Raw genomic sequence first — 25,782 nt, 5'->3', positions numbered from 1 at the left:
GCCTCTTGCTTTAAAGAAGTATTGCTTCATCCTATGTTACAGAATCACAGAATTGTTACAGCACATTTGCCTGGTGTGTCTGCACCAACTATCCATAGGAACAATTTATTGAATGCCACTCCCCCACATTTTCCCTATAGCTCTGCATATTCTTCCTTCGCAGATTACAATCCCTCTTGAATGTCTCAATTGAATTTGACTCCATCACACACTCAGGCATGCATTCCATATTCTGGCCACTCATTGTGTGAATAATGCTTTTTCTCATGTTGTCATTGCTTCTCTTGCCAATTAGCTTAAATCTGTGCTTTGTTGTTCTTGATCTTTCCGCCAGTGGGTATTGTTTCCCTATTATCTACTTTGTCCAGACCCTTGATGATCTTGAATACGTCTTACAAATCTCATCTCAACATTATCTTCAAGAAAACAATCCTAACTTTTCCTATCAATCTGCGTAACTGAAGGTCCTCATCCCTGAAACCATTCTCGTTAATGCCTTCACATCTGTCTAGAGCTGAACACAGTCCTCTAATTGAAGCTGAACCAATATTTTATACAAGTTTAACATTATTTCCTTTCTTTCATACTGTATGCCCCTATTAATAATGATTAGGATGATGTACGCTTAATCATTTTTCAGCCTTTCCTGCCGCCTTCAGTGATCTATGCACATATACCCACAGACCCCTTTGGTCCTCCATGCCCTTTAGAATTGTACCCTTTATTATATATTGTCTGTCTGTGTTTTTCCTACCGAAAAGAATCACTTCAAACTTCTGTGCATTAAATTTCATCTTCCAATTGCCTATTCATTTCGCCAATCTGTTTGTCTTTTTGAAGTTCTTCACTATCCTCACACTTCACAGTGATTTCCAAGTTTTATATTACTTGCAAATTTTGAAATTGTAACTTCTACATTAAGGTCTAGGTCATTAATATATATCAGAATGAGCAAGGGTTCCAGTAACAACTGCTAGGGAGCCCCAGAACAAACTTTCCTCCAGTCCATTAAAAAATCTATTAACCACTAATCTGTTTCCTGTCACACGGACAATTTTGTATCTATTTTGCTGCTGTCATTTAATCCATTAGCAATAATTTTGGCCGCAAACCTGATGTGCAGCACTTTATCAGATGCCTTCTGAAAGTCCATAAACATCAATCAAATCAATAGCATTACCCTCATTAATGTTGTCTGTTACCTTATCAAAAAACTCAAGCAAATTAATTAAACATGATTTGTCCTTAGCAAATTTGTACTGGTTTTCCTTAATAAACCCAAAAGTTCCCAAGTGACTATTACTTTTGACCCAAATCATTATTTATAGAAGTTACCCCATCAATGGGGTTAAACTGATGCTGGTCTTTACACCTTTGTACTTTACCTTTACAGTCCACAGTGGTCTTACCATATCATATATTTTTTAATGTTGACTATCTCCATTCTGTCCCAGTTTTTTTTATTTAGATGCATTTGTGTTTGTTTTGCAATTGGGGAACATTTATTTGCAGATCATCCGTTTTAGAACAATGAAAAAGGTATGGCAAAATAGAGGCCATTCAACCCATCTGCACTGGCTGAAAAAGAAAATATTCAAAACTACGTATCCATTCTAATGCCACTTGCAGCACCTGATCCATAGCCTTGCAGGTTATAGCACTTCAGATGCAGGTCCAGGTACCTTTTAAATGAGTTAAAGGTTTCTGCCTAAAAATCAGGAAGCAAATACAAGGTGCCCACCACATTCTGGGTGACGGTTTTCTTCATGTCCACTGTAGTTTTTCTACCAATCACTTTAAATCTGTGCCCCCGGCAATTGACCTTTGCTAGGGCAAACAAATTTTTCCTGCCTATATTTTATCTAGGCCTTTATAATCTTTTCACCACAATTAAGTCAGTAGTACAAATTGAGAGTCAATTCCTTTTGAATGACTGAGGTTTGTCTTTGATTTGTTAAATTTAATTGATGCATTAAGATTGCAAATGTGGATAAGGAAGAAAAATCGATTCTGAATTGAACCAGCAACCCAGCCAGGGGATTTAAAGCTCTCAGCAGATTCAGTACTCATGTTAGTTATTTTTTCTCCTGCTAATTCCTTCTCCCATTAATCTTTCATTTGGATTTATTCCCTCCTTGGGTATAATTCCACAGGCAAGCTCTTGTCCTTCACCCAAGTGGCTATAAATCAGATAATGCAGTAATGGTGAATGTTGGCAGATTATTTGACTAACAAGACATACTTCAGTCAGTCCAGTCTACATCCAAAACCCATTTACACAAGCAGATGCACACAGCCAGGAAGCTTTGGAGATAGAGATTGATCTTGGCTGATAAAAGCAAATTACTGCAGATACTGGAATCTGAAACAAAAACAGAAAATGCTGGAAAATCTCAGCAGGTCTGACAGCATCTGTGGAGAGAGAGAGTAGAACCAACATTTCGAGTCTGGATGACCCTCTCAGACCTTGGCTGATATGAACTAATGCATCACAACTGGGATGGAAAATCTTTCTGATCTTGTGTGACTCTTACCGGACTAACTCAACCATTAGAGGAGCAGCATGTGATCATTCTAAGGATGCTAGGGTGCTGTGAATATCAAAAATGTACTATTTGTGTTGATATTTGTTCATAGATGTCAGTTGAATCTAAATGAAATTGAAGGAAAAAAAGTGCAATTGTGTAGGCCACAGAAATTAAAATTTGACTTTTCTAATGTTAAATTTAATATCTGGTTCCTCCCAACTTCTATCTAGTTCTAGCAGAAACATTTGTTGCTCATTTTATTTAAACTTTTGAAGTTATAACTTTTAGTTGTCTAGAATTATTTCACTATAAATTTTTGGTGTGGAATTACAATTCTCTATTGAATGATTTGAATGTTGGATCTGCAGTTCATACTAGAGTTGCCAACCCTTCTGGAAAGGCTGAGAGTTTCCTGGAATCGGCATCAATCTCCTGGCAGCTTTTGAAAGCAATCCAGGAGATTTTAAAAGGCAAAGATTTTGAACTCCCCATTCATTATGAAATTAAAGTAGTTAAATAACATTTCAAACACCCATCAGTTTGAGTAGATCTGCAGGGGATGAGGTAGATAGTTTTCTGTATCCATGCTGAGATCTGTCTGGCAGTTCAAAGTGCTGGTTTAATTAATCATATCCCTGAAATGGGAGGATAGTCTGTAGACAAAGTTTAGCATCACATGAGTTGTAGTTGTCGCAAAAGTTGATGCACTATTAATTCAGTCTGGTGTAAGTGTTTTATTTGTTCTGAACTAAGGACATTCAATGCAACTCATGTTGGAAACCATGATTAAACATTTAGAAATCCCCAGGTGATTGTTGTGGGAGAAACCAAAAGGAAATGTAAAAAATTAAACCTGGAAGAGCGACCGAGGGCAATAGGGACAAATTGGTGGGGTGCCCGAGAAATTGGCCTGTGGAAAAATTCGTTTCCCATGCCGAGCTGCTGGTTTTCCATCATGTCACTTTCGCTGACCTCTCCTGGAATATGTCCAGGCAACCCTGGTTCACACTAACCAAGAGGTGTCATCAATAAGAAAGGAAGTTGGATCATTGGTGCAGACTGATGCTTGTACAGCAAGAGCTACTGTCATTGGAAGGCCTTTTCCAGAAAGAAGGCGTTTGCCATTCTTTTGTCTTTCCAACGAGATGTTAAATTATGGCTCCATCTGTCCTCTCAGGTGAACATAAAAGACCAGAAGGGAAGAGAAGGGAAAGTTGTCCTAGCTATCTTGACCAATATTTATTCCTTGACATCAGTAAAACAGATTATCTGTTCATCGCCATGTTGCAGTGTAGGAAAGGATGTTACATACAAATTGGATGCCTTGTTTCCTACCTCACTGACGTCAAAAAAGTATTTCTTGGATGTAAAGCACTTTGGGATATACTGAGGTTGTGAAATGTGTCGTATAAAATGTAAGCCTGTCTGGCTATTTTTCTTCAGATTACACTTCACAGCCCGCGCCAGCTGACTTTGGACCTGGTGACCTAACAGCAAATTTTCAAACATAAGAGTATGTGGAATCTATGATTGTGTCTTGCAAGCTTTCTTTGTAGTTATTGATGGGTAAATCCTTGTAGTATACACCATGACACTTTAAAAATGCCATCTGTAAAACTGTCATTTCTGTAAAGATTACAAAATTACATTTAATTTTAGAATATGTTTATTTTCCTTTAATATTCTTAAAATATTTATAGTCTATTCCCTTTTTTATGCATTGCATTGTGCTACTTTTGATATGTTACAAAATATGGCCTGTCTCCAACCTCCCTTCCAAAATCCTTGAATTTGCTGTTGTTTCTTAAATATGTGCCCACATTGCCTGGAACTTCCTGTTTGAATCGTTCCAATCAGGTTTCTTTCTGTGCCTTCCTTCTAAATGTATTTCTCAATGTGCAATTGCTGTTTTAAAAAAAATATGAATTTCAGACCAGTTTTGGGGTTATTTGCTATTAAAATTGTAGCGAACTGCCCCTTATTTTCAATACCACCACTTTTTAAACATAAAGGGAAGATTTGGTGGAATGAATTTAATTGTGAGCTGTGTTGCACTGCACACTTTTGCTTATCGAGAATAAATTTTCAAATTATTTTTATTTTTCAAATTATTCCACTTGGGATCCTTACACTGAGTAGAGGCAGGAGAATTACCCTACCATTCCAACTGAATTCATATCCAAGTCAGAAGAGCTGAAGGAACAATATCTTGACCCTTGAACAAGATTTCTGCCTGTTCGTGGTTAATGGGTGGGAGGATGCCTGGCCTTCTGTGTTCTCATCATGGCTGTACCTCTTACTTAGTGTGCAGAAGCCTTGTGTTGGCTTGGAAATTGAGGAATGTTGCTTACAAGATCTCTCTTTATTCCTGAATCTGATTATGATCTAATTGGAGTTAAGAGGGAGATAAAGAGAGGCCATGCTTAAAAACAAATTTTAAAAATATAGAAGACTGGATAAAATACAAGTGTGTTGACAACAGTGCAAGATAACCAAGGGACTATATACATGTTTATTATCATTAAAGTTATTTTTATTGCTAATCTAGTTGTCAGCAATCTTCTTAACTTAGAGAAAAATCCAACCAATATTTGGAATTTTGCTGTTGGACTGCAGATTTAACTGATGATTCCTGTTCAGCTCAAGGAAGCAAGCTACCTCTAACTGGCTATTAGAAAATTATCAAATTTTTATCCAGTCTTTGCTGTCCACCAAAAATATAAATTAACTAAAATGTTTAAAATGCTACTATAGTAGCCAGGAGGCATACGATAGCTCAGTTAGCCCTGTTTATAATATTTCCTTAACCTGGGCCCCGATTCATTGCATACTGTGTTTCTGCAATGTAGACAAGTAACCTTGAGGATTCTGTGACAAGTTTGAACTGCCTTCCATCTGGTTGTATGACACTTGAATTAAGCAAACTCATTGGCACGATAGCAGTGGGTTAGCACTGCTGCCTCACAGCCCCACGGACCTGGATTCAATTCTTGGCTTGGATCAATGTGTGGAGATTGCACATTCTCCCCGTGTCTGTGTGGGTTTCCTCTGGGTGCTCCGGTTTCCTCCCACAGTCCAAAGATATGCGAAGTTTAGGTGCATTGGCCATGCTAAATTGCCCCTTAGTGTCCTGGGTTGCGTTGGTTCGAGAAATTAGCGGGATAAATATGTGCAGTTAAGAGGAGAAAACCTAGGTGGGATTGTTGTTGGTTCATACTTGATAGGCTGAATGGCCTCATTCTGCAGTGTAGGGATTCTATATCTAATTTTACACTCCTTTTCACATTCAGCAATGGAGTAGATAATATCATGAGAAGTATGAAGTCATGTTTTACATTGATGTGCATGTGACACCATTGTGTCATGCCTCATGCTAGTTTTAAATCCACATTTCTTACATAACTGTATTCTATTATGTTATAATCACTCTGACTAGTGGATCCCGCAAAGCTGCCTTTTAGGAGCACATTGAACCTGCCCCACAATGTCCTGATTGTGGTCTCAATTCCACATTCTCACCTACACCAAAACTTTACTGTGAGGCCCTTAATCAATACTGTCTCATTGCACATTACTGGATCTGAAATAGTTGTTCCCTGGTTTGTTTCAGAATGTATTATTCTAAGAAACTCAACTCATCATCAAGGCTACATATACCAATTTGATTCATCCAGTTGAGATGAGGATTGAAATCACATCACTGCAGTACCTTTCTTCCAAGTCTTCATTATTTCTTGACAGATACTCTGTCCTACAGTTTACCTCCTATTAGGGACTATTAGCTACTCCCGCCAGTGACTTCTTATCTCCACTCAAAATGGTTCTACATCTTGCATGATCATTTTTTGCTACTGCACTGTACTTATTCTTCATTATTCAGATCCCAGCCTTGGATACCTTGCACCCATGTCTTTGTAAAATCTAACATGTCATACTCACTCAATCCTATTTGTGCTAAAATTCAACTATGTTGTTCTAAATGTTGTGTTCCAATAAAGAATAAAGTCTTTTTACCAATTTCCTCTACTTGGACATTGCTTTACTAACAGTACAGCAATCAGATTTTGTGTTTATCAATAACAATCCAATCCATGTCAGCTGCCTGTCATTGGATCATTAAAAACATTTTTTTAAAGAGACAATATTCTCATTTTTTTTCTGCTAGAGTAGTGTTTCCAAACAGAGAATCAAGTTGCTATTTCTTTGGTTACAAAGTTGGAACCAGAAGTGTGTATTATGTACATGCTGGCTTCATGGGTGTAAAGCATATGCATCTTTCAGCCTGAATTTAGGTAAGAAACAGGGAATTTGGGACAAAAACAAAATGCTGGAAAATCTCAGCAGGTCTGTCAGCATCTATGGAGAGGGAGTAGAGCCAGGGTTTCAAATCTGGATGACCCACTATCAGAGCTTCCAGGAATGCCTTCCTTGAAGAAGTACTGCTCTTCTCTCCAACAGAATTTCCATTTGTTACTTTCACCCTGTCCACCATCACTGCTTTCCAGTTCCCGCCTGGTGTTCAACAAGATGTTTCCCAAAACTTGCTTTCACAACCATAGCTCTGATGAAGGGTCATGCAGATTTGAAACATTGGGTCTATTGAGGCTGTCAGACCTGCTGAAATTTTCCAGCATTTTCTGTTTTTGTTTCAGATTCTGGCATCTGCAATATTTTGCTTTTTATCTTAGAAAATTTGGGAGTTCTTTTAAGGCAAATTTGGAAGGCGATTAAGTTGTTCCAATCCACAACCTGAAAAAAGAAAATGATGGTGGAAATCAATAGTTTTTCTTTGCCCACATACTACATCAGCTCAGCAGCAGGTACAATTAAGAAGTTTGAAGCTCATATAAAAGATGGATATGTGGCTAATAGGAAGAAATCTGTAAGCTGCAGGATATCAATATACTAGTCAGGTGGGCAGAAAAGGGACAAATGGAATTCAAAACATTGAGGTATTGTACTTGGGGATGATAACCAAGGCAAGGCATTGTTTGTCCATCATCGTCAATGAGGACCTTGACACCATTAGTCATTTTGAGGCTGGATGCGGTGTGTCTGAAGAACTGATCAGGCAAATTCGGGCACGGAATGTTCTGGCACATATTGGACAGACTTGTGTAGACACTGTAGTTGTTGTGCTGGTGCCTGTGGACTTGCGCAGCTCACGCTTAATTTGTGCTTCAGCAATGCACCTGGCTTCGTAAGCTTGACAGCCCTCGTGCATGAGGCAGTCCCAGATAGGGCGGTTTTGTACCAGCGTTTCCCAGGTGGTCGTGTCAATGTCAAGTGACTGCAGGGAGGCCTTGAATATGTCTTTGTAATGTTTCTTCTGCCCTCCATGTGAGTGTCTTCCAATAGAGAGGTCCCCAAAAAGGTGCTTGTCTGGCATATGGATGATATGATCTGTTCACCAGGTCTGTGCTCATCAGTATGTGGACAGACGGTAGGCTTGCTGTAGAGAGAATTTCAGTGTCTGGTATTTTGTCTTGCCAACTGATGTGTAATATTCTGCAAAGACAAGTCATGTGAAAATGATTGAGCTGTCTTGCATGCCTTCAAAATAGAGTCCACGTTTCACTGGCATACAGCAGGGTAGTGAGTACCACCACACTGTAGACCTTCAGTTTTGTTGCTGGGCTGATTCCTTGACATTCCCATACAGTGGAGCAGTCTACCAAAAGCAGAACATGCCTTTGCTATTCTGCAGTTAACTTCTGTACCAAGAGTCACTGCTTGGGAGAGGGTGCTGCCAAGATAAGTGAACTGGCCCATTGCCTGTAGTTTCTGTCCTTTGTGATTGTGGGTTCTGTGTACGGTGCATGAGGAGCAGGCTGGCGCATGACTTCGGTCTTTTTAATGTTGATGGTGAGTCCAAAGTTGTGACAAGCTGTGGAAAATTTGTCCATACTGATTTGCATCTCCGGCTTTGAGCCAGTATACAGGGCGCAGTCATTGGCAAAAAGGAAGGCTCTCAGAACAGTCTCCTTCACTTTGGTAATAGCTTGAAGTTTCCTCAGGTTGAAGAGCTTCCCATTCACTCTGTACTTGAGGCTGATTCCAGCAACACTGTCCTGGAAAGCATCATTCAGCATAGCAGTAAACATCATGCTGAACAGTGTGGGTGTGAGCACACAGCCCTGTTTGACTCTGGCCATCATGCTATCATGGAACTGGCATACCATCTGAATGAATTTTGGGGGGGGGGGCAGCCGAACTTTGACATGATCCTCAACAGCCTTAAATATCGGAGGCTTTTGCTAGGTCAACAAAGGTTGTGTAGAGCTTGCAATTCTGCCCCTGACACTTCTTAAGTTGCCATGCAGCAAAAATCATGTCACGACCTTTGTGGAAGCCACACTGTGACTCTGGAAACAGGCCCAGCTCCAGATGAGTAACCAGACGATTTAGCAGGCTTCTTGCGAGGATTTTTCCTGTGATGGAGAGCAGCGAGATTCCTCAGTGATTGTCGCATACTTGCTGATTGCCCTTCCTCTTCTAGAGGTGTACGATGGAAGCATCTTTAAAGTTCTTGAGGAATAGATCCTCGCCTCCAAAAGGACTGGAACAACTCGGTGAGCTTCTCGATAAGTACAGGACCAACAGCTTTGTAGATCTCTGTGGGTATGGCATCGGCCCTTAGGGCTTTGCCACTGGCTAGCTGGCTGACAGCTTTTGTGACTTTGGCTACTACTGGTGAGTCATCCATAGCGTTGTTGATATCAGCCTGAGGAATCCTGCCTGTTGCCTCATTGTTAATAGATGATGGTCAGTTGAGGATGGCTTCAAAGTGTTCAGTCCATCTCTGCAGGATCTGAGCCCTCTCTGTAATGAGAGTTGTACTATCTGTACTCAGGAGGGGGAAATTCCCCAGAGATTGAGGTCCGTTAACAGTGTTGAGGGCTTCATAGAACCGTTTCAAGTAGTTTCTGTCAGCATATCCCTGTATTTCATCTGCCTTGGCCCTCAGCCAGGTATCCTGCATTTTACACTGTTTATTCTGGACTGTCCTGCGAGCACTGGTAAAAGCATTTTTCTTGGCAGCTGAAGATGGGTCGTTCTAACAGGCCCAACGAAGACGGTGTTTTTCAATAAGTAGAATCTGTATGTCATCATTCTCATCAAACCAGTCATGCTGCTTGCGAGGTGTAAGTCGCCTGACCATCTTCAGTGCAGATGAAGGGACAGCATCCCTGAAGTGTTCCAGTCGTCCTCAGCGCTGCCTGCACGGTGTAGGTCAGCAAGCTTGATTTCTCAGTCTTCAGCCCGTGCTGAAGCTATGCTGGGGTTCTTTAGCTTGGCCGCATTGGTTCTTTTCATAACCTTGCTTCCTTGCAGTCGCCTCTTGGGTCTGATGCAGAGCATCATTTTGGAGACGATGAGCCTGTGATCTGTCCAGCAGTCAGCACCACACTTGGCCTTGGTCACTCTGACATCCTGCCTGTCTTCTTCTGACAATGACGTAGTTGATAAGATGCCAAATGCTTTGAGCCGGGGTGCATCCAGGCGGTCTTGTTACGGGTAGGCAGACAGAAGGTTGTGTTGGTGATGAGGAGGTCGTGTGTTGCACAGGTCTTCATTAAGGGTAGGCCTTTACTGTTACACTTGCCCACTCCATGCCTCCCAATGACTCCCTTCCAGATTGCAGAGTCACACCCTACTCTTGCATTGAAATCGCCAAGCAAGATCAGCTTTGTCAGTACTGCTCACTGCTGATAGTGGGGCATCTAGTTCTTAGTAGAACTTATCTTTCATCTCATCCGGGTTGTTCATTGTGTGATATAGGTGCTGATCAGGATGGCTTGACTTCTGTTCTGTAGTGGAAGTTGTAATGTCATAAGCCGGTCATTCACACCCTTGGGTAAACTATCAAGTTTCCGAACAAGGTGACTCCTGATTGCGAATCCAACTCCAGCATCATGACACTCACCGCCGCGACCACTCCAGAAAAAAGGGTATTCACTTCCAGTTTCAGTCATTTGACCTACGTTGGCAAGACATCTTTCACTCAGGGCTGCAATGTCAATGTTGTGTCTTGCAAGCTCTCTGGCAACTAAGGCTGTTCTTCCCTCTGGTCTGTCTGCTCTAGGGATGTCCAAAAGCTTGTGCACGTTTCAAGTGCCAATGGTGAGCGGTGTCACTTTGTGTTTAATAAATGGTAGATGTGTGGAGGAACAGAGACATTGGAGTGTATGTATATAGATCCTTGAAGGTGTCAGGCTAGCTAGCAGATAAAGGTAGTCAAGAAGAGATTAAAGATCATTTCTTTTATTAGGTGAGGCCTGAAGTATGAGAGCAGACAGGTGCTGCCATAACTCTTAAAGAAAAACACTTGTTCAATCAGAGCTAGAGTTCTGTGTACAGTTCTAGTCACTGCATTACAGGAAGAATGTGATCCCACTAGAGAGGATGCAGAGATTTAAAAGGATGTGTTAATGATGGAGAATTTCACCTATGAGGGAAGATTGGATAGCCTGATTTGTTGATTTTGTTGGTTAAGGGGAGTTTTAATTCAGGGAAAATTGAGGGGTAGACAGGACCTATTTTTGTTAGCTGAAAGATCAATAATCAGGGCATAGATAGAAAGTAATTGGTGGAAGGATTAAGGGAGTGATGATTAATGTTTCTCGCCCAGAGGACAGTGGACGTCCAGAACACTCTGTTTGAAAGGGTAGCTGAGGAAGAAACTCCCATCGCATTCAAAAGACAATCAGATAAGTACTTGAGGTAGCATAACCTACCGCACTACGGACTGAGACTGGAGGGTGGAATTAATTTTGGATAACTATTTTTAGGCGCCACTGCACAATGGACCAAATAAGCACCTCTTGTGTTGTAAATCATTCTGTTTCTGTTATAGACTGGCTAGTGAAGCTCACTGTAATGAATTACCTGTTAGTCAATGGTTCACCTACATCATCTGTTGAAAAGAGTTGAAAATGTGAAAGTATACCCTTCAAAAGCCTTAGTCCAGACACAAATATTGCCTCTCTAAATTACAGATTGAGACAAGACAAAAGGAAATTGATAGGAATTTCTCAGTGCAATGGTGTCTTGGAACCAGGTAAATGATAACAATGGCAAAATAAACTGTGATCCAAAGACAAAGAATAACTAGGATAATCTATAAAGCAAGAGTAAACCTAGAATAGTAAATAAATGGTGAGAGCTATTATCATCATAACCAAAATGCAGGCTAATATTAAGTAATATTAGAGATGACATACATGATGATAAATTCATAAATTTATGTAAAAATGGGTAGTCAAATGAAAAATATTACATTGTACAAGTGAACTTTCATACAATGATACAAATCTATAGTTCGTTTCATGTTTATGAGTTATTGCATTGCACTTGACTATATAACAAAACTTCCAAAATGGGCAAAGTACAAAAGTAAGCATTTTTTATTTCTCATCAGTAATCTGTATTATTACTTACAGCTACTTATAGGCGTGCAAGCAGGAAATTACATAAAAATGGTTACTTGGTGAATTTTGACCAACTCACATTTTAACCAAGTATTAGGAATATAAACTTTAAAAATAGCTGACATAAAGTCACCACCCAATATGTACAGCTGCACCTGTGGAAACCAACGGTGTGCTGTTTGTCTTAACTAATAGGTAAACCAGCATTTGGGGACAAATCTGGCATATACAATTTTCATTTTAAGCCAAATACAAAATACAGGGCTATATTAAAGGAACACAATTAGCTGCATTCCCCATTTATGGAATATTGGAATTAACATACTGCTAATCCAAACAATATAATGTACTGTAATTGTGTTTGTCTTGCAACATGTAAAGTCAACTGTAGCTGCCTGGTGATTGAGAAGTTGAAGAATATTAATGGTTATACTTCCCTGCACACTTCAAATCACTTTCTAAATGTAATTATAATGGCTTTGTGAAGATTTATGGAAGTCCGTCATCACTTACACTAGACTGATTCAAAGCATAAGTGAAAAACACAAACAAATATGTTCCAATTATTTAAATAAGTAATTATGAAATATTTGAAAATTTCACCTTAAAATTATTTATAAAAATGGAAAACTGAAAATTCTATACTTCCCTGGGAAGGTTTCCTCTGGGGAAGAAAAATCATGACTGGCCTCTGTTTCCAACAATAGTTACAACATCTCACAGAAGAAAATTTTCTGTTAAATACCTACATGCTACACTGAATTTAGAATTTCAGGAAAACACTTATTTAAATGAAAGTAAAATATGGAAAATTAAATAGCAATTAATATTGTAACTATTTAAACCATTTAGAACATTAGAAGTTAACTTGTAAGAAGTCCTACAGCAAAAAAATTAAGGCCACTTATTTTCAATTTTAAAAAATTCAACCTTTTAGTAACAGAATTTCTAATGGGATCATTTTAACACCTTTGATCCCAACAGCTGTCAACACTGATAAAATATTGCAATCACCATATTCCCTGACCATATTGATTTCATACTTAAAAGCAATTGGGATCTTGTACTACTCCTTGTATAGAAAATAGTCTGTGTTTTGTTATACTTTAATGTCATCAATGCTCTATGTCAAATAACAAGTGGGAATTGTCACAATGAATAAAACAATGACAGTGTATTATGCATTACATTACTGCACCATCCTTTGTATCGAAAACTGCTGAGCAAGTATTTGGAATGGTGCAAATAAACTCTTTTGAAAACACCTAAACTCTCCATACAGTACATTTTGATTTCTTTACAGATTGTACTTGCTACTTTTCCATGCTGTTTTTATCCTTCTGATTCTCGTTCTCTTTTGCTGGACAGCTAACAATGCACACAAATTGACACAAGTAGAATCAACAATCATTTTTAAAAGTAGTAGTCTCAATATCATGGGCTGCTGTTATGCAGTCAGGGAACGCAGAAGGCCATTTTTTATCTCTGTTTTCTGGCTGCAACCAGCCAGATTGAAAGACAGGCACTTTAATGAATAGGTAGTTAGATCTTTGACGGAGGTGAAGGGGGGGGGGGGGAGAAAGAGGTAGAGGTAGAGAGGGACAGGTAGCGAGGGACAGGTAGACAGGGACAGGTAGAGGAGTAGAAGCCAGACAGGCAACTGAAGACATGGGTGTCAGAAGTTTGGAGGCTCGAAGTGCATTTGGAAGGCCAAAGACACATCAATCTTAGGATTGGTGGTGGTAAAGTGAGAATTGAAGGCCAGAAGGGATATCAAAGCTAGCAGCCAGCTAGTGAATGAAGCAGGGGGGAGGAGGGATGTTTTCCAGTCAAGGTTGAATGTAAAATAGAGATCAACCATTAGAAAATCAACAGTATCATATTTAAATAACCAACTAGCCTCCTGTGCCCTTTCAGCTACAAGCACATTGCTTTGTGTCAAATAACTGATTTTCTGAAGGTAAATCCACAATGGGGACTCTGTTCCCATTTATATATTTTGTGGTCTTGCCCTTTATTAGCTCAGAAACCACACAAGATCAAGCCAATTATACATTACTAACGCAAACAGCCCATGATTGTGCCTCTAAATCTTTCTATATGGTCCCATTATGGGATAATTGATCACCCTTGTTGATTTTCAGTCCATGTGATAACAGGTTACTCTACTTCATAAGACCATAAGACATAGGAGCAGAATTAGGCCACTCAGCCCAAGGAGTCTGCTCAATCATGGCTGATATTTTTCTCATCTCCGTTCTCCTGCTTTTCCCCCATAACCTCTGACCCCTTTATTAATCAAGAACCTTCATCTTTATTTTCCTTAGTGCTATTTTCCTCAAATATCTATTTTGCCACAGCTGCGTTTCAACTATCTGCTCTTTCTTATATAACATTGTTGCCTTCTCTTGGAGTATTCCCCCAAAAGGCTTGAAATCCATCCACTCCGAGTCATAATCCCTCTTGCCACTATTGGGCTACTGACTGAGTCTGCCATCATTGTACCTTGTCTTAGATCTTTTGAGTATTGCTTTTGACTAATCCAGTTTTGCTTTAGGTCATGAGATGTAAACATCAAGTACATCTGCTTGATGCAAGTCTGTTTTCTTGAGGGAAGCTGATTGTGGTATGGCTCAGAGAATAAACAAAGGGAGTGAACATCCTCAGAGCTTTCCCTGCTGCACCACCACAATATTTCAACAAAACATGTTTGCATTGAAAGCTACGGCAGCATCATCGCAGGAAGCAGCCCTGTGGAATTTCACCTGGGCGACTGAAGAGCAGAATCAATATTGTGCTGCACACTAATTATGTTGTCATTCTATATTAAATGCTTATGTAAGCAAATTAAAGCAGAAGTTGCATTTTACTAGCTTTTGTGAATACAAAATATACCTTTAATTCATCTTATTGTTGTATTTGCTTAAATGGAGCTGCAGGGCTATTGAGGTAAGAAACTATGATCCACAGTCAAAGAGTTTACACACCCCTGCATTTCAGTTTTGACTTGAAAGTTAAAATTTAAACTAGTACTCATCTTTATAGTTGTTACAATATTGTAACATAGCTGTAACTAACGTACTGAGGGCCTTGATCTATTTTTCATTTGGCTGAAGTTAGCTGTGCTATATTCAAGTAGTAAGGTTTAAAAAGAAAAGGCTTGACAAAGATTTATCCTCATCCACTTCACTGTTGGTTACAGTAAATTTCCAAATGGCATCCGTTGAGGACTAATAGACAGGAACTTGTACTTTAATCAGTTCTGTCCTTGGTTTATTCCACAATAGAATCTACCCACTCCTACGCTGCCAGTACAGGGTTCAAATCGATGGCTGTACCAAGAGCACGTCTAGACACAAACAAAATGAAATCAGCATTTATTGGGCAGATCCAAAATTCCTTCAGCGTATTTGTCTCTGCATCATTTTACAAAAGACTAAAGATTAAAGTGTTCTTCAGTGATTGTCAGCAATGCTGAATCTTTGATTCAATCCAGGAGACCAGTTGACCTGGCCACTAGTCCTCACCACGTTTAATCCTTTCGCTTTCCAGCTTTCCTGTAGTAAATGATGGTGGCGAAAACCCATGTATTCAACACACCAATAACAGTGTAACGGAAAAGCACTGGAAAGAAGATCAAAAACATTACAGGATGTACCTTTAAAGCATAACTACAGACCAAACATAAAAATCAAGCCTTTTGCTTTTACAACAGAGGTTTGGAATAATCAAAAAGATTTTAATTTGCATTTACATTAGGCACACAAGCATTCCCAAGACGCCTTCTCGGTTCCAGTGATATCAGCCACATACAGAATTGTTATGCACAGGTGGAGGCCATTCAGGCCATCGGGTGTGATCTTATGAAAAAAAGTGCCCAAAATGATTGAGTGAGAAAATGGGAGAGACTCATGCTTTTATCTTGAGCTGCAAGTTGCAATCTTATGGCACTTAGTGCCAAACAGGCACCAGGATGTGATTCTATCAGCAAGGAGGTGGGGGTGGGGGTGAGGAAAGAGTCTTACTCCATCGGGGAAGCTGGCTGTTCAGCTCTATGGGCGTCATTGCACAGGTGCCCTGATCTCCCAGTACTAGGAGATCTCCTGCCCACTCCCCCCTCCCACTGCCAATCGCCCTCTGTGCCAGTCTCTCCCACTACCCACCCCGCGGACATCAGTTCCCTGTTCCCACACCCATCCCATGGACACTGAAACTCCTCCTTCCACCCCACGGACATCAGATCCCCCTGCCGATTGGCACCATCTGCAGAGTTCCCTCCCTCCCACCAGGACAGAGTTCCTCTTCTTTGCTCCCCTTCTCTCCCCCCGCCCGGGTCACCCCCACTCTGGCTCTGTCCCCACTTAGGCCTCAACCCTTTGGCCCTGCCCTGGCACAGTTGTGGTGTCTGGTGGGGAGCGCCAGGGTCCTTAGTTCTAGTGACATCTGAAAGATACTTCCATTCACTCTACAAGGTATTTTTAATTTGGTGATACATTAAATCAGTTGAAATGTAGAAACTCTGGAAGTTAGTAATTTACAGTGGTAATTGGTAATTATGTAAAATCTATTCACCTGCAGAGTCTTGGGTGGTCATCAGAGTGGTGAAAATTCTTGCTGTACAAAAATAATAAAATCATTAGTAATTGCATCAAATATGCCAAATATCCCACAGCTGACTGCTGTAACAACTATGTCTTAAAAGTTCTAACACTCTGCTCGCAAATCTTTCCGTTACCACAGCCATCTATTCCAATATTCTCCTGGCATTCCTTCCAGACTCCATCCAAATGTTTCCTTCATTTAAAATGTATTCATGGGTTGTGGGTGTTGTTGGCCAGGCCAGCATTTATTGCCCGTCCTTAGTTGCCCTTAAGAAGGTGATGGTGAGCTGCTTCCTTGAACCACTGCAGTCCATGTTGTGTAGGTACACACACACACTGCTGTTTGGGAGGGAGTTCCAGGATTTTGACCCAATAAAGTCAGGAGGGAATTTCCATGTGGTGGAGTTCCCAGGTATCTGATGCCTTCGCGCTTCGGATGGTAGTGGCCGTGGGTTTGGAAGGTGCGCGCTAAGAAGCCTTGGTGAATTCCTGCAGTGCATCTTGTATATGGTACACACTGCTGCAACAGTGCATCGGTGATGGAGGGAGTAAATGTTTATGGAAGGGGTTCCAATCAAGTGGGCTGCTTTGTCCTGGATGGCATTGAGCTTTTGAATATTCTTGGAGCTGCACTCATCCAGACAAGTGGAGAGTATTCCATCACACTTCCAGACCTATGCCCTGTAGATTTTGAAGAATCAGGAGGTGAGTTACTTGCCACAGGATTCCTAGCCTCTGACCTTTGTGGAGCCTCCTCCTGTTGTTTAATTGTCCACTACCATTCATGTCTGGTTGTGTCAGAGGTTAGGTCAGATCCACTGGTTGTGGAATCGCTTAGCTCTGTCTATCTCTTGCTATTTGGCACGCAGGTAGTTCTGAGTTGTAGCTTCACCATGCTGACAGCTCATATTTAGATAGATGCCTGGTGCTGCTCCTGACATGACCTGATGCCACAAGATTTCTGGAGGTCTGAAGTTGATGTTGAGGACTCCCAGGGCAACTCTCTTCCTACTCTATGTGCCGCACACCACTTTTGCTGCTGGTCAGAGAGGACAAACCCAGGGATGGAGATGGTGGTTTTTTGGGCATTGATAAGTAAGACATGATTCCAGGAGTGTGATATGTCCAGCTATTGCTTCACTAGTCAGTCGGACAACATCCCAATTTTGGCACAAGCCCCTAAATATTAATTAGGAAGACTTTTCAAAGTTGACAGGGCTGAGTTTGCCATTGTTATTTTCAAACCCTAAGTCACATCTGGTAGACCATCCAGTTTCATTCCTTTGAAACATTTTAGCAGTGTGAGTGGCTTTCTCAGCATTTCAGAGGGCATTTAAGAGACGTTGCTGTGGATTTGGAGTCACAGACCAGGTGAGGATGGCAGATTTCCTTCCCTAAAAGACTTTAGTGAACGAGATAGGTTTTTATGACAACTGACAATAGTGTTAAGCTCATCATTGACAATTAATTCCAAAATATATTAATTGAATTCAAATTCTACCATCTGCTATGGTGGGGTTTGAATCTGGGTCCCCGGTGCATTATCTTGGCTCAGTGACAACTACCTCCCCTATTCCTGTGCCAAACCAAACCTGTAACTCTTATGCATTAACCTTCATTGGCTCCTGTCCACCTCATGTCTAACATCTTCACCGTCATGTGAAATCTTTCTGTCTCATCCCTCCATAACTCTACCTCCACCAGGTCTAGCCATCGAGCCTTACAGAATTATCAAAGTTGAAATGAAAATAAAACTGGAATTGTACAATCCTTTTCTGAGGTTTCAAAAGAGAACATGATATTGTTAAACTTAGCTTTTTTATAAAAATGAGCTTCTGTTCATGGTCACACTTACCACATACGGTGTAGATAGCAAGGCCCCATGTCAGGGCACTGACTTGGCCAGAGTCACATGTCTTCCACAAAGACTGAAGTTGGGCAAACTTACTTAGTGCACTGATAAACGTGGACAAATTCTACAACAAAAAGAGGATCTGTGTTAATCATTAAAATTTAATCAAAATATCTAATCAAGCCCCAGGCACTTGATTTGCCCAAAGGAAATCTGAACTTGAGATAGTCACAGATGCGACTGTTTAAAAAAGTTTTTTCCTGTTTATTCCCTGTAGGTTCATTTCACATACACATGCATGCACATGTAGCCATTCCAAGTCAAGGCGGCATGCAGAATATCACTGGCAAAGCTATTCTTAGTCCAACTACTAAAGGGAGGACAAAATCTCAATCAGTTCACTCAATGGCTTTCTCCAGCTTCTCTGGTTCACTCAGTGCTGCACTGAAGCAGTAGCTTATGGTACATGCTCAAATTATTTGGACGGAAACTTGAACCACAGCCTCCTGATTCAGAAACGAGAGTGCTACCACTGAGTCAAATCTGACACCTTAAAAGCAGCTACAGTTGATCTCAGTCCACATCCCTAGGTATCCCCATTGATTGGTGAAAACCATCTTGCTAAGGTTGAAGCCTGACTTCGTCACTTGTATTCCACTTCAGGACTTCCCCATCTTCCGTGTCCACCTTTCTAGGCTCCATGGGCAGAGAATAGTGAAGAAAAACACGAGAAAAAAAGTTAAGACAAGAGAAATCGAATAAAACAGTAAGTAAGAAAAAAGAAATGGAGATGCAAATAGAAAAATAAAAGGGTGGTGGTACACTCAATCTCTGTTAACTTGCGGTTTCTAATTTCCCATTTTAATTTGCGCCATAAGATTAATCCTTTTTTCTGTAATTAAATACATAATGCTACTTGGAACAAAAATGTTTTTGATCCAGTTTTGGATTTAAATGAAATAATTAACTATGTCTCATCCTTACATTTTATCATTGATAGAGGGAAGCATCATATTTAGAAATAAATATTACCAGTTTCATTCAATAATTCAATTTGCAACACTAAAAACCATATCGTTACCATGTCAGGTGGGAAACTGTCTGGGATTAGTCACTAGGCCCTATATGATGAAGATAGTTTGTACGTGTGATATTCAATGATGCTTCATCCAATGGCTCTTTCCTTAGAGATAACAAAAATGATCATTCATCAGAAAAAATTGCATCAACGTCCTGTGTTCACAGCATTGGAAAATTTCCAGACATTGTTATATCCAAGCTTTTCAATACAAAGTTACAGGAAATGGGTAAATGCATTGGCATAAGTGACACAGCATATAGCAGGTAGACTGGCTGACTGTTGTTAATGCAAATGAACCAAGTTAGCCCAGTTGTGAACCTTAGACAAATTAGGATATTTGAAAATAGCCTCTAACAGTTCCTGGAATCACAAAACTACCAGCAAAAAATTTGTTGAGGTACTGCTGTTTGACAGATTTTAGTTCAGTCCAATTTTTGCTCCAATAACCTTAAGTGAAAAAAAGGGACAGGACTTCACACATCAGCTTATTTAGGAGTGCTGTACAGGCAGGAGAATTTGTGAACAAAATCTTCCAGCTTTGTGTGTATCGATAATAGAGGGTGAGATGCAATTACAGATACTTACTGATATTAGTATAGCATACACTAAGCAAAAGGCTGTGGATCCTTCCAGGCAGGAGGGGGGAGAAAAAAAAACAATAAAGTAGACACAGTGAGAAGGGTTTGGAAACGGAAGATAAACTTCAAAGCTGTAAGACCCTTCGACCAGTAAATGAGGTTAGGAATGTGATGGCTCTGCAACAAATACATAGTTATTAGTATAAACATGGTGCTCACTTTGCAATCACTACCACCCTATCCAAACCCACCTTCAGTGTAGAATGGATTTAGTTAGTTCAGCTTTACAGAAATTCTGATTAATTCAGTTCCTATTTAAAAAACAACATACAGGAGGCATAATAAAATTTAAAGTCTTTAAAAGTTTGCAGCTGTTTTAAAATGTTCAAGAGATCAGCCATTCCACTATTCTGTTCAATTTTTCCAAACTAAACTGGATACGGGACACAAAATGCTATTTCTTCACATGTCTGCCCTGTAGGGCCAACTACAATACCCACAGCAATCAATGGAGGTCCATAATGTACTGCATCAGATTTATTTCTTTCACCTGATAGCTGACAGATAAACCTGGCAAAAAGCTTTCATTCTGTGCTCTCGCATTCTTTCTCTGTCAAGCAGGCCACAGTATTCCATTAGTACCACAAACCAATCTCGGGAGTTCTCCAGAGTCCATACCTCACTACATCTGACAACCAATGGCACAACCAACTGCACAGCAAACAACCAAATTTGCTCGCTGCTACTGGTGGCTGTTGAACCAATTGCACACCAACAGTTTCTCCCAGGATCAACATCACTTGGCGAAATGTTACAATTTCATCATTGAATCCCAAATCCCACAGCAGAAAAGGAGGCGATTCAATCCATCATTGTCTGCACAGGCATTTTGAAGAAGCTCTCCAAATTAGTCCTCCAGACCAGCTTTCTTTGCTTCAATCTATATTTGTCCTTTTGACTTAAGGGCCATTGGAAAGTTCCTATGGAAACTGCTTTCACAGCCCTTCCAGATCTTATCAACCCTCTGGAATTCCTCCTTTCCACTCTCGCCCTTTCCAACTATTTTAAACATATAAACTCGGATTACTGATTAACTTGCCTAACACAGGTTTCTTCCTACTTCCTCATCCATCATTTAAATATTTATGTGAGATATCACTTTAACTTGTTCTGCTTAAGAGACTACAACCCCAGCTTCTCCAATTACTCCATGTATCTGAACTCCTTGGTATCACCCTGTAAATCTCCTCAGTAACCTCTCCAAAAGCCTTGACATCCTTCTTATAATGTGATGCTCAGAGTTATACACAATACTCCAGGTGAAGCCTAGCTACCTGTTTGCAGATTTAGAATGACTTCCTCGTTTTGTTATCAATGTCCTATTTGTAAAGCCTTTCTCAACTGCCCTGTCAACTTATCCCATCACTTTCAAAGATTTGAGAAGATACCCCATATGGTCATTCTGCTCTCACATCTCCATCAATACAGTTCCATGGGATTATATTCCCTTTCCATGTTTTTCCTCCCAAGTGCTTTATGCTTCTTTGCATTAAACTGTATGCTCACCCATTTCACCAATCTGTCTACATCTTTCTGAAGTTTGCTAATTTCTTGCTCATTGTCTTCTATGGTTTGTCGTCCACAAGGTTTGAAATAGTACTCCCAATACGCAAGACAAGGTCACAAATACGCAATCAGAGAAGCGATGCTCTCAATGCTGATTGAACACGTAGCAGCTATTTTTCTTTCATTTCAGATTTAGCCACAAAAATCACTTGGAAGAAACCTTCTGATCTTTTCCTCAGTTAGTACTGAAGTGCAGAACAGAAGGATTACAACATACAGATGCAGAACTCAGATAATACATTATTTCAATAATCTTCCCTTCCCCAACATGAAAATCAAGTTATGCTGGGTTACAGTTCTGACATTTCTCATTCACTTTCTCATGCTCCCTTTTCACATGTGAACCTGAGCAGCCTGATGACTGTTTTACAGCTGAACCTAAACCAATCCTCATCCAATGATAAGAACCTATTCTTAAATAGCACCATTCAATGTATATGGCACATTGTATAAAGCACCATTCAATGTGTATGGCACATTGTATATGGTACATTATATAGAGCAACTTTCAATGTATATGGCACCAATCTCAAACTGAAAAGACAGTAGATATATTCTATCTGTAGGAATAAAAACTGAATTCTAAATTTTGCATTAAGTTTGAACACAGAGCAGCACAGGCTCCATGCAAGATCTACAATACGGCGCCACAGTTTCATTTGGCTGCTTTGCCAAGATTGCATCCACTGAGGAAAATAGTTTGCCACTGAAAGAAGGCTTTCAAACCAGGGACAATACCATAGATAACAATGTGCCAGGAATCTAAACTGCCTGTTAACCATGGATTACCTGAGCCCTCTGCAGTGGGTAGGGTCGCTGCCTCTGAGCTGGAAGCTCCAGATTCGGGTCCCACCCAAAGACTTGATGGCCAAGGAAGGTGCGTTTTGCAACGTGGCCAAACAGGTTGAGGGTATCAACCTGTAAGTCCTTCCAAACACACCAATAGCTGACAGTAAAAGCGGGAGAGACTCCTGGTCTGCCATACTTGATGTAGAGTGTCATCCTCAAGCAATAAGCTCCTGGTGACAGACTAGCAAACTGTTCCAGGAATTACTAATTGACAAAAGTCTTCCTTACTGCATCACTAGGTGCAGGAAAAGGATTGGAATAGAATCTGAGCCCTTTAGTTAGAAAAATCACATGACTACACACAGTATGTACAGCTGGATTAAAATTGTGTCGCATACAAGAAAGTCCAGATTTCTCTAGAAATTGAGGATGTAAACTGTGCATGTCTGCATGGTGCAACACACTGATGTGCAATCAGTGTTATGCAATGGCCAAAATCTTACTGACGTTTATGCCGACAGGATCTAATGGTTCTGCCGACAGCACACCCCTGCCACGGGTGTCCCGGTGGTGAGGATGTGCTCAAGGGAAACTCCATTGACAATGACGGGACCGTAAGTTCCTACTGCCAGTGAGTAGCATACCGCCTCCTACCGCTGCAAAACACACTGCGGAAGGGGAGGAAAATGTCACCCATTGTCTCAGAGAAATAGCAAGGCATTATTTTGTGCCAACATTAAATGCTAATCAAGATAATCATGTATCTTGAAGTGCTTTTTATTCTCTAGTGTATGTAAGTTGTGACCTGTGTAATCTCAATACCTTCAGTGAAGAACATTATCTACTCCTTGCTGGATTCCTTAAAACAAGATTACAAGGTTTGCAAAAGCAACTCTTGAAGAGCAAGTGGATGAGCTCTTGAAGGAGCATAACATACAAGGATAGATAGGTGTTTAATGGCTGGTGCATGGGCCAAAAGACCTCTTCCTGTGCTGTAAACCTTTATGACTCTAATTACTCTGTAACTCACTATGGATTTACTTTTAAAATATTGTTTTAAAAAACTAGGTATTGTACTAGAAATGTATTTGTACAAAAACCAGTATATTCTTTGTGCTTGTAGAGGGAATACAAATAACAGCCCAACAGCTGCTCAAACCTGCCTGCTTTTGTTGGATGATATTTTTCCATTCACACACAAACCCCTGAAATGATACTTCAGCTGAGAGTGCAAGGCAGAGAAAATGGGAATTCTGTTGTGCTCCAATTGAATTTTGCTTCCATGCAGCCAGGTACAGGTACAACTGGATGTCACTGATGCTTTCCTGTAGGTTAAAAGTTTCACTGTCTCTTGCCATTGGTGAGATCACTGGTGTACTAGTCAGTTCATCACTACATGAGGCAAATTAGCATGGTCCACATCAGCAGCAAGTTAATGCTTAAAGTAAAGTATCAGTCACAAGTTGTTTAATGGAATACTTACCATAGCTAAATCTATAATCAACCTATGGATTGTTATAAGGCGCCAACAAAGGATGAATCTGAATGCTGCTAAGGTAAAAACTGAAAATGGAATGCAAGTCAATTATGTGTTGCATGCAAGAAATATTTTACCAATTGTAAACAACAAAAGCAGTTTATATTGTGGAATGCTTAGGAAAATTTAAAGGCATTATTCATTTCTAATATGTTAAGTTAAATCTTTCAGTTAGGTACTTTTTGTATTTCTTTAATCCTAAATTCTACTGTCCTTATTTTCCATCAGCATTTCACACCAAGATTACATTGTGTTTGCTAAAGTTATTAACTCTTAAACTATCAGCTTAAAAATTGTGGTCTTATGCATTTTCACAGATTTTCTCTTTATTTTGAACTCTTGAATATTTTGATGAACCATCTGTTTTTGTTTGCCTTGGACATCTCTTTTAATGTACATACTTATAAACATGCTACCATTGCAAGCAATCTGATGGATAGATTTTTAAATTGGCTCTCAGGATGTGGGTTTCACTGAGATGGTCATTACCCATCCCCAGGGCCATTTCAGAGGGAATGTTAATGGTGAGTGATTGGATCAGTGGTTTTTCCATGTTTAAAGGGTATTAATGAACCTGTTGAGTTTTTAATGACAGAACAACTGCTTTGTGATGGCACCAGCCTTCGATTTTCAGATTTTTTTAAAACCAAACCCAAACTCTCAAATTGCCAAGGTGGGATATTTCATAATATACGTTAATGATTTGGAAGAAGGAACTGAAGGCACTGTTGCTAAGTTTGCAAATGATACAAAGGTTTGTCGAAGGACAGGTAATATTGAAGGACAGGTAGTATTGAGGGATAGGTAGTACTGAAGAAGCGGGGGTCTGCAGACGAACTTGGACAGATTAGGAGAGTGGGCAAAGAAATGGCTGATGGAATACAATGTGGAAAAGTGTGAGGTTATGGGCTTTGGAAGGAGGAATGGAGGCATAGGCTATTTAAATGGGAAAATGCTTAGGAAATCAGAAACACAAAGGGACTTGGGAGTCATTGTTCAAGATTCTCTTAAGGTTAGCATGCAGGTTCAGTCAGCATTTAGGAAGACAAATGCAATGTTAGCATTCATGTCAAGAGGGCTAGAATACAACAGCAGGGATGTATTTCTGAGGTTGTATAAGGCTCTGATCAAACCCCATTTGGAGTGCTGTGAGCAGTTTTGGGCCCCATATCTAAGAAAGGATGTGCTGGCCTTGGAAAGGGCCCAGAGAAGGTTCACAAAAATGATTCCTGGAATGAACAGCTTGTTGTATGAGAAACGGTCGAGGACTCTGGTTCTATATTTGTTCGAGTTTAGAAGGATGAAAGGGGATCTTATTGAAACTTACAGGATACTACGAGGCCTGGATAAAGTGGACGTGGAGAGGATGTTTCCACTAGTAGGAAAAACTAGAACCAGAGGGCACAACCTCAGGCTAAAGGGACGATCTTTTAAAACAGAGATGAGGAGGAATTTCTTCAGCCAGAGAGTGGTGAATCTGTGGAACTCTTTGCTGCAGAAGGCTGTGGAAGCCAGGTCATTGAGTGTCTTTAAGACAGAGATAGATAGGTTCTTGATTAATAAGGGGATCGGGGTTATGGGGAAAAGGCAGGAGAATGGGGATGAGAAAAATATCAGTCACGATTGAATGGCGGAGCAGGCTCGATGGGCTGAGTGGCCTAATTCTGCTCCTATGTTTTATGGTCTTATGGAGTTAACATTCTTTGAATTGTTCCTACAATTCCAGCAGCACAACCACAATACCACTTATCCCTCTGCC

The 25,782-nt window shown here is 40.3% G+C and overlaps 1 protein-coding gene across 1 annotated transcript in view; it reads right to left on the bottom strand.

Moving 5' to 3' along the window:
* Positions 1-15,319: 15,319 nt before the first annotated feature.
* Positions 15,320-25,782, bottom strand: part of slc66a3 (solute carrier family 66 member 3) — a 33,368-nt gene continuing 22,905 nt past the window's right edge. Inside the window, exons 4-7 of the mRNA XM_080192160.1 lie at positions 23,970-24,027; positions 18,416-18,536; positions 16,532-16,573; positions 15,320-15,583 (exon numbers count right to left, since the gene is read on the bottom strand). Coding sequence (XP_080048286.1) covers positions 15,492-15,583; positions 16,532-16,573; positions 18,416-18,536; positions 23,970-24,027 — 313 coding nt within the window. The 3' untranslated portion in view covers positions 15,320-15,491. The remainder of the gene's footprint in view (positions 15,584-16,531; positions 16,574-18,415; positions 18,537-23,969; positions 24,028-25,782) is intronic.

The sequence above is a fragment of the Carcharhinus amblyrhynchos genome, chromosome 7, assembly GCF_965287045.1.
Source record: "Carcharhinus amblyrhynchos chromosome 7, sCarAmb.v2.hapA, whole genome shotgun sequence".
Lineage (NCBI taxonomy): Eukaryota > Metazoa > Chordata > Chondrichthyes > Carcharhiniformes > Carcharhinidae > Carcharhinus > Carcharhinus amblyrhynchos.
This window is presented reverse-complemented; position numbering and strand designations above follow the sequence as displayed.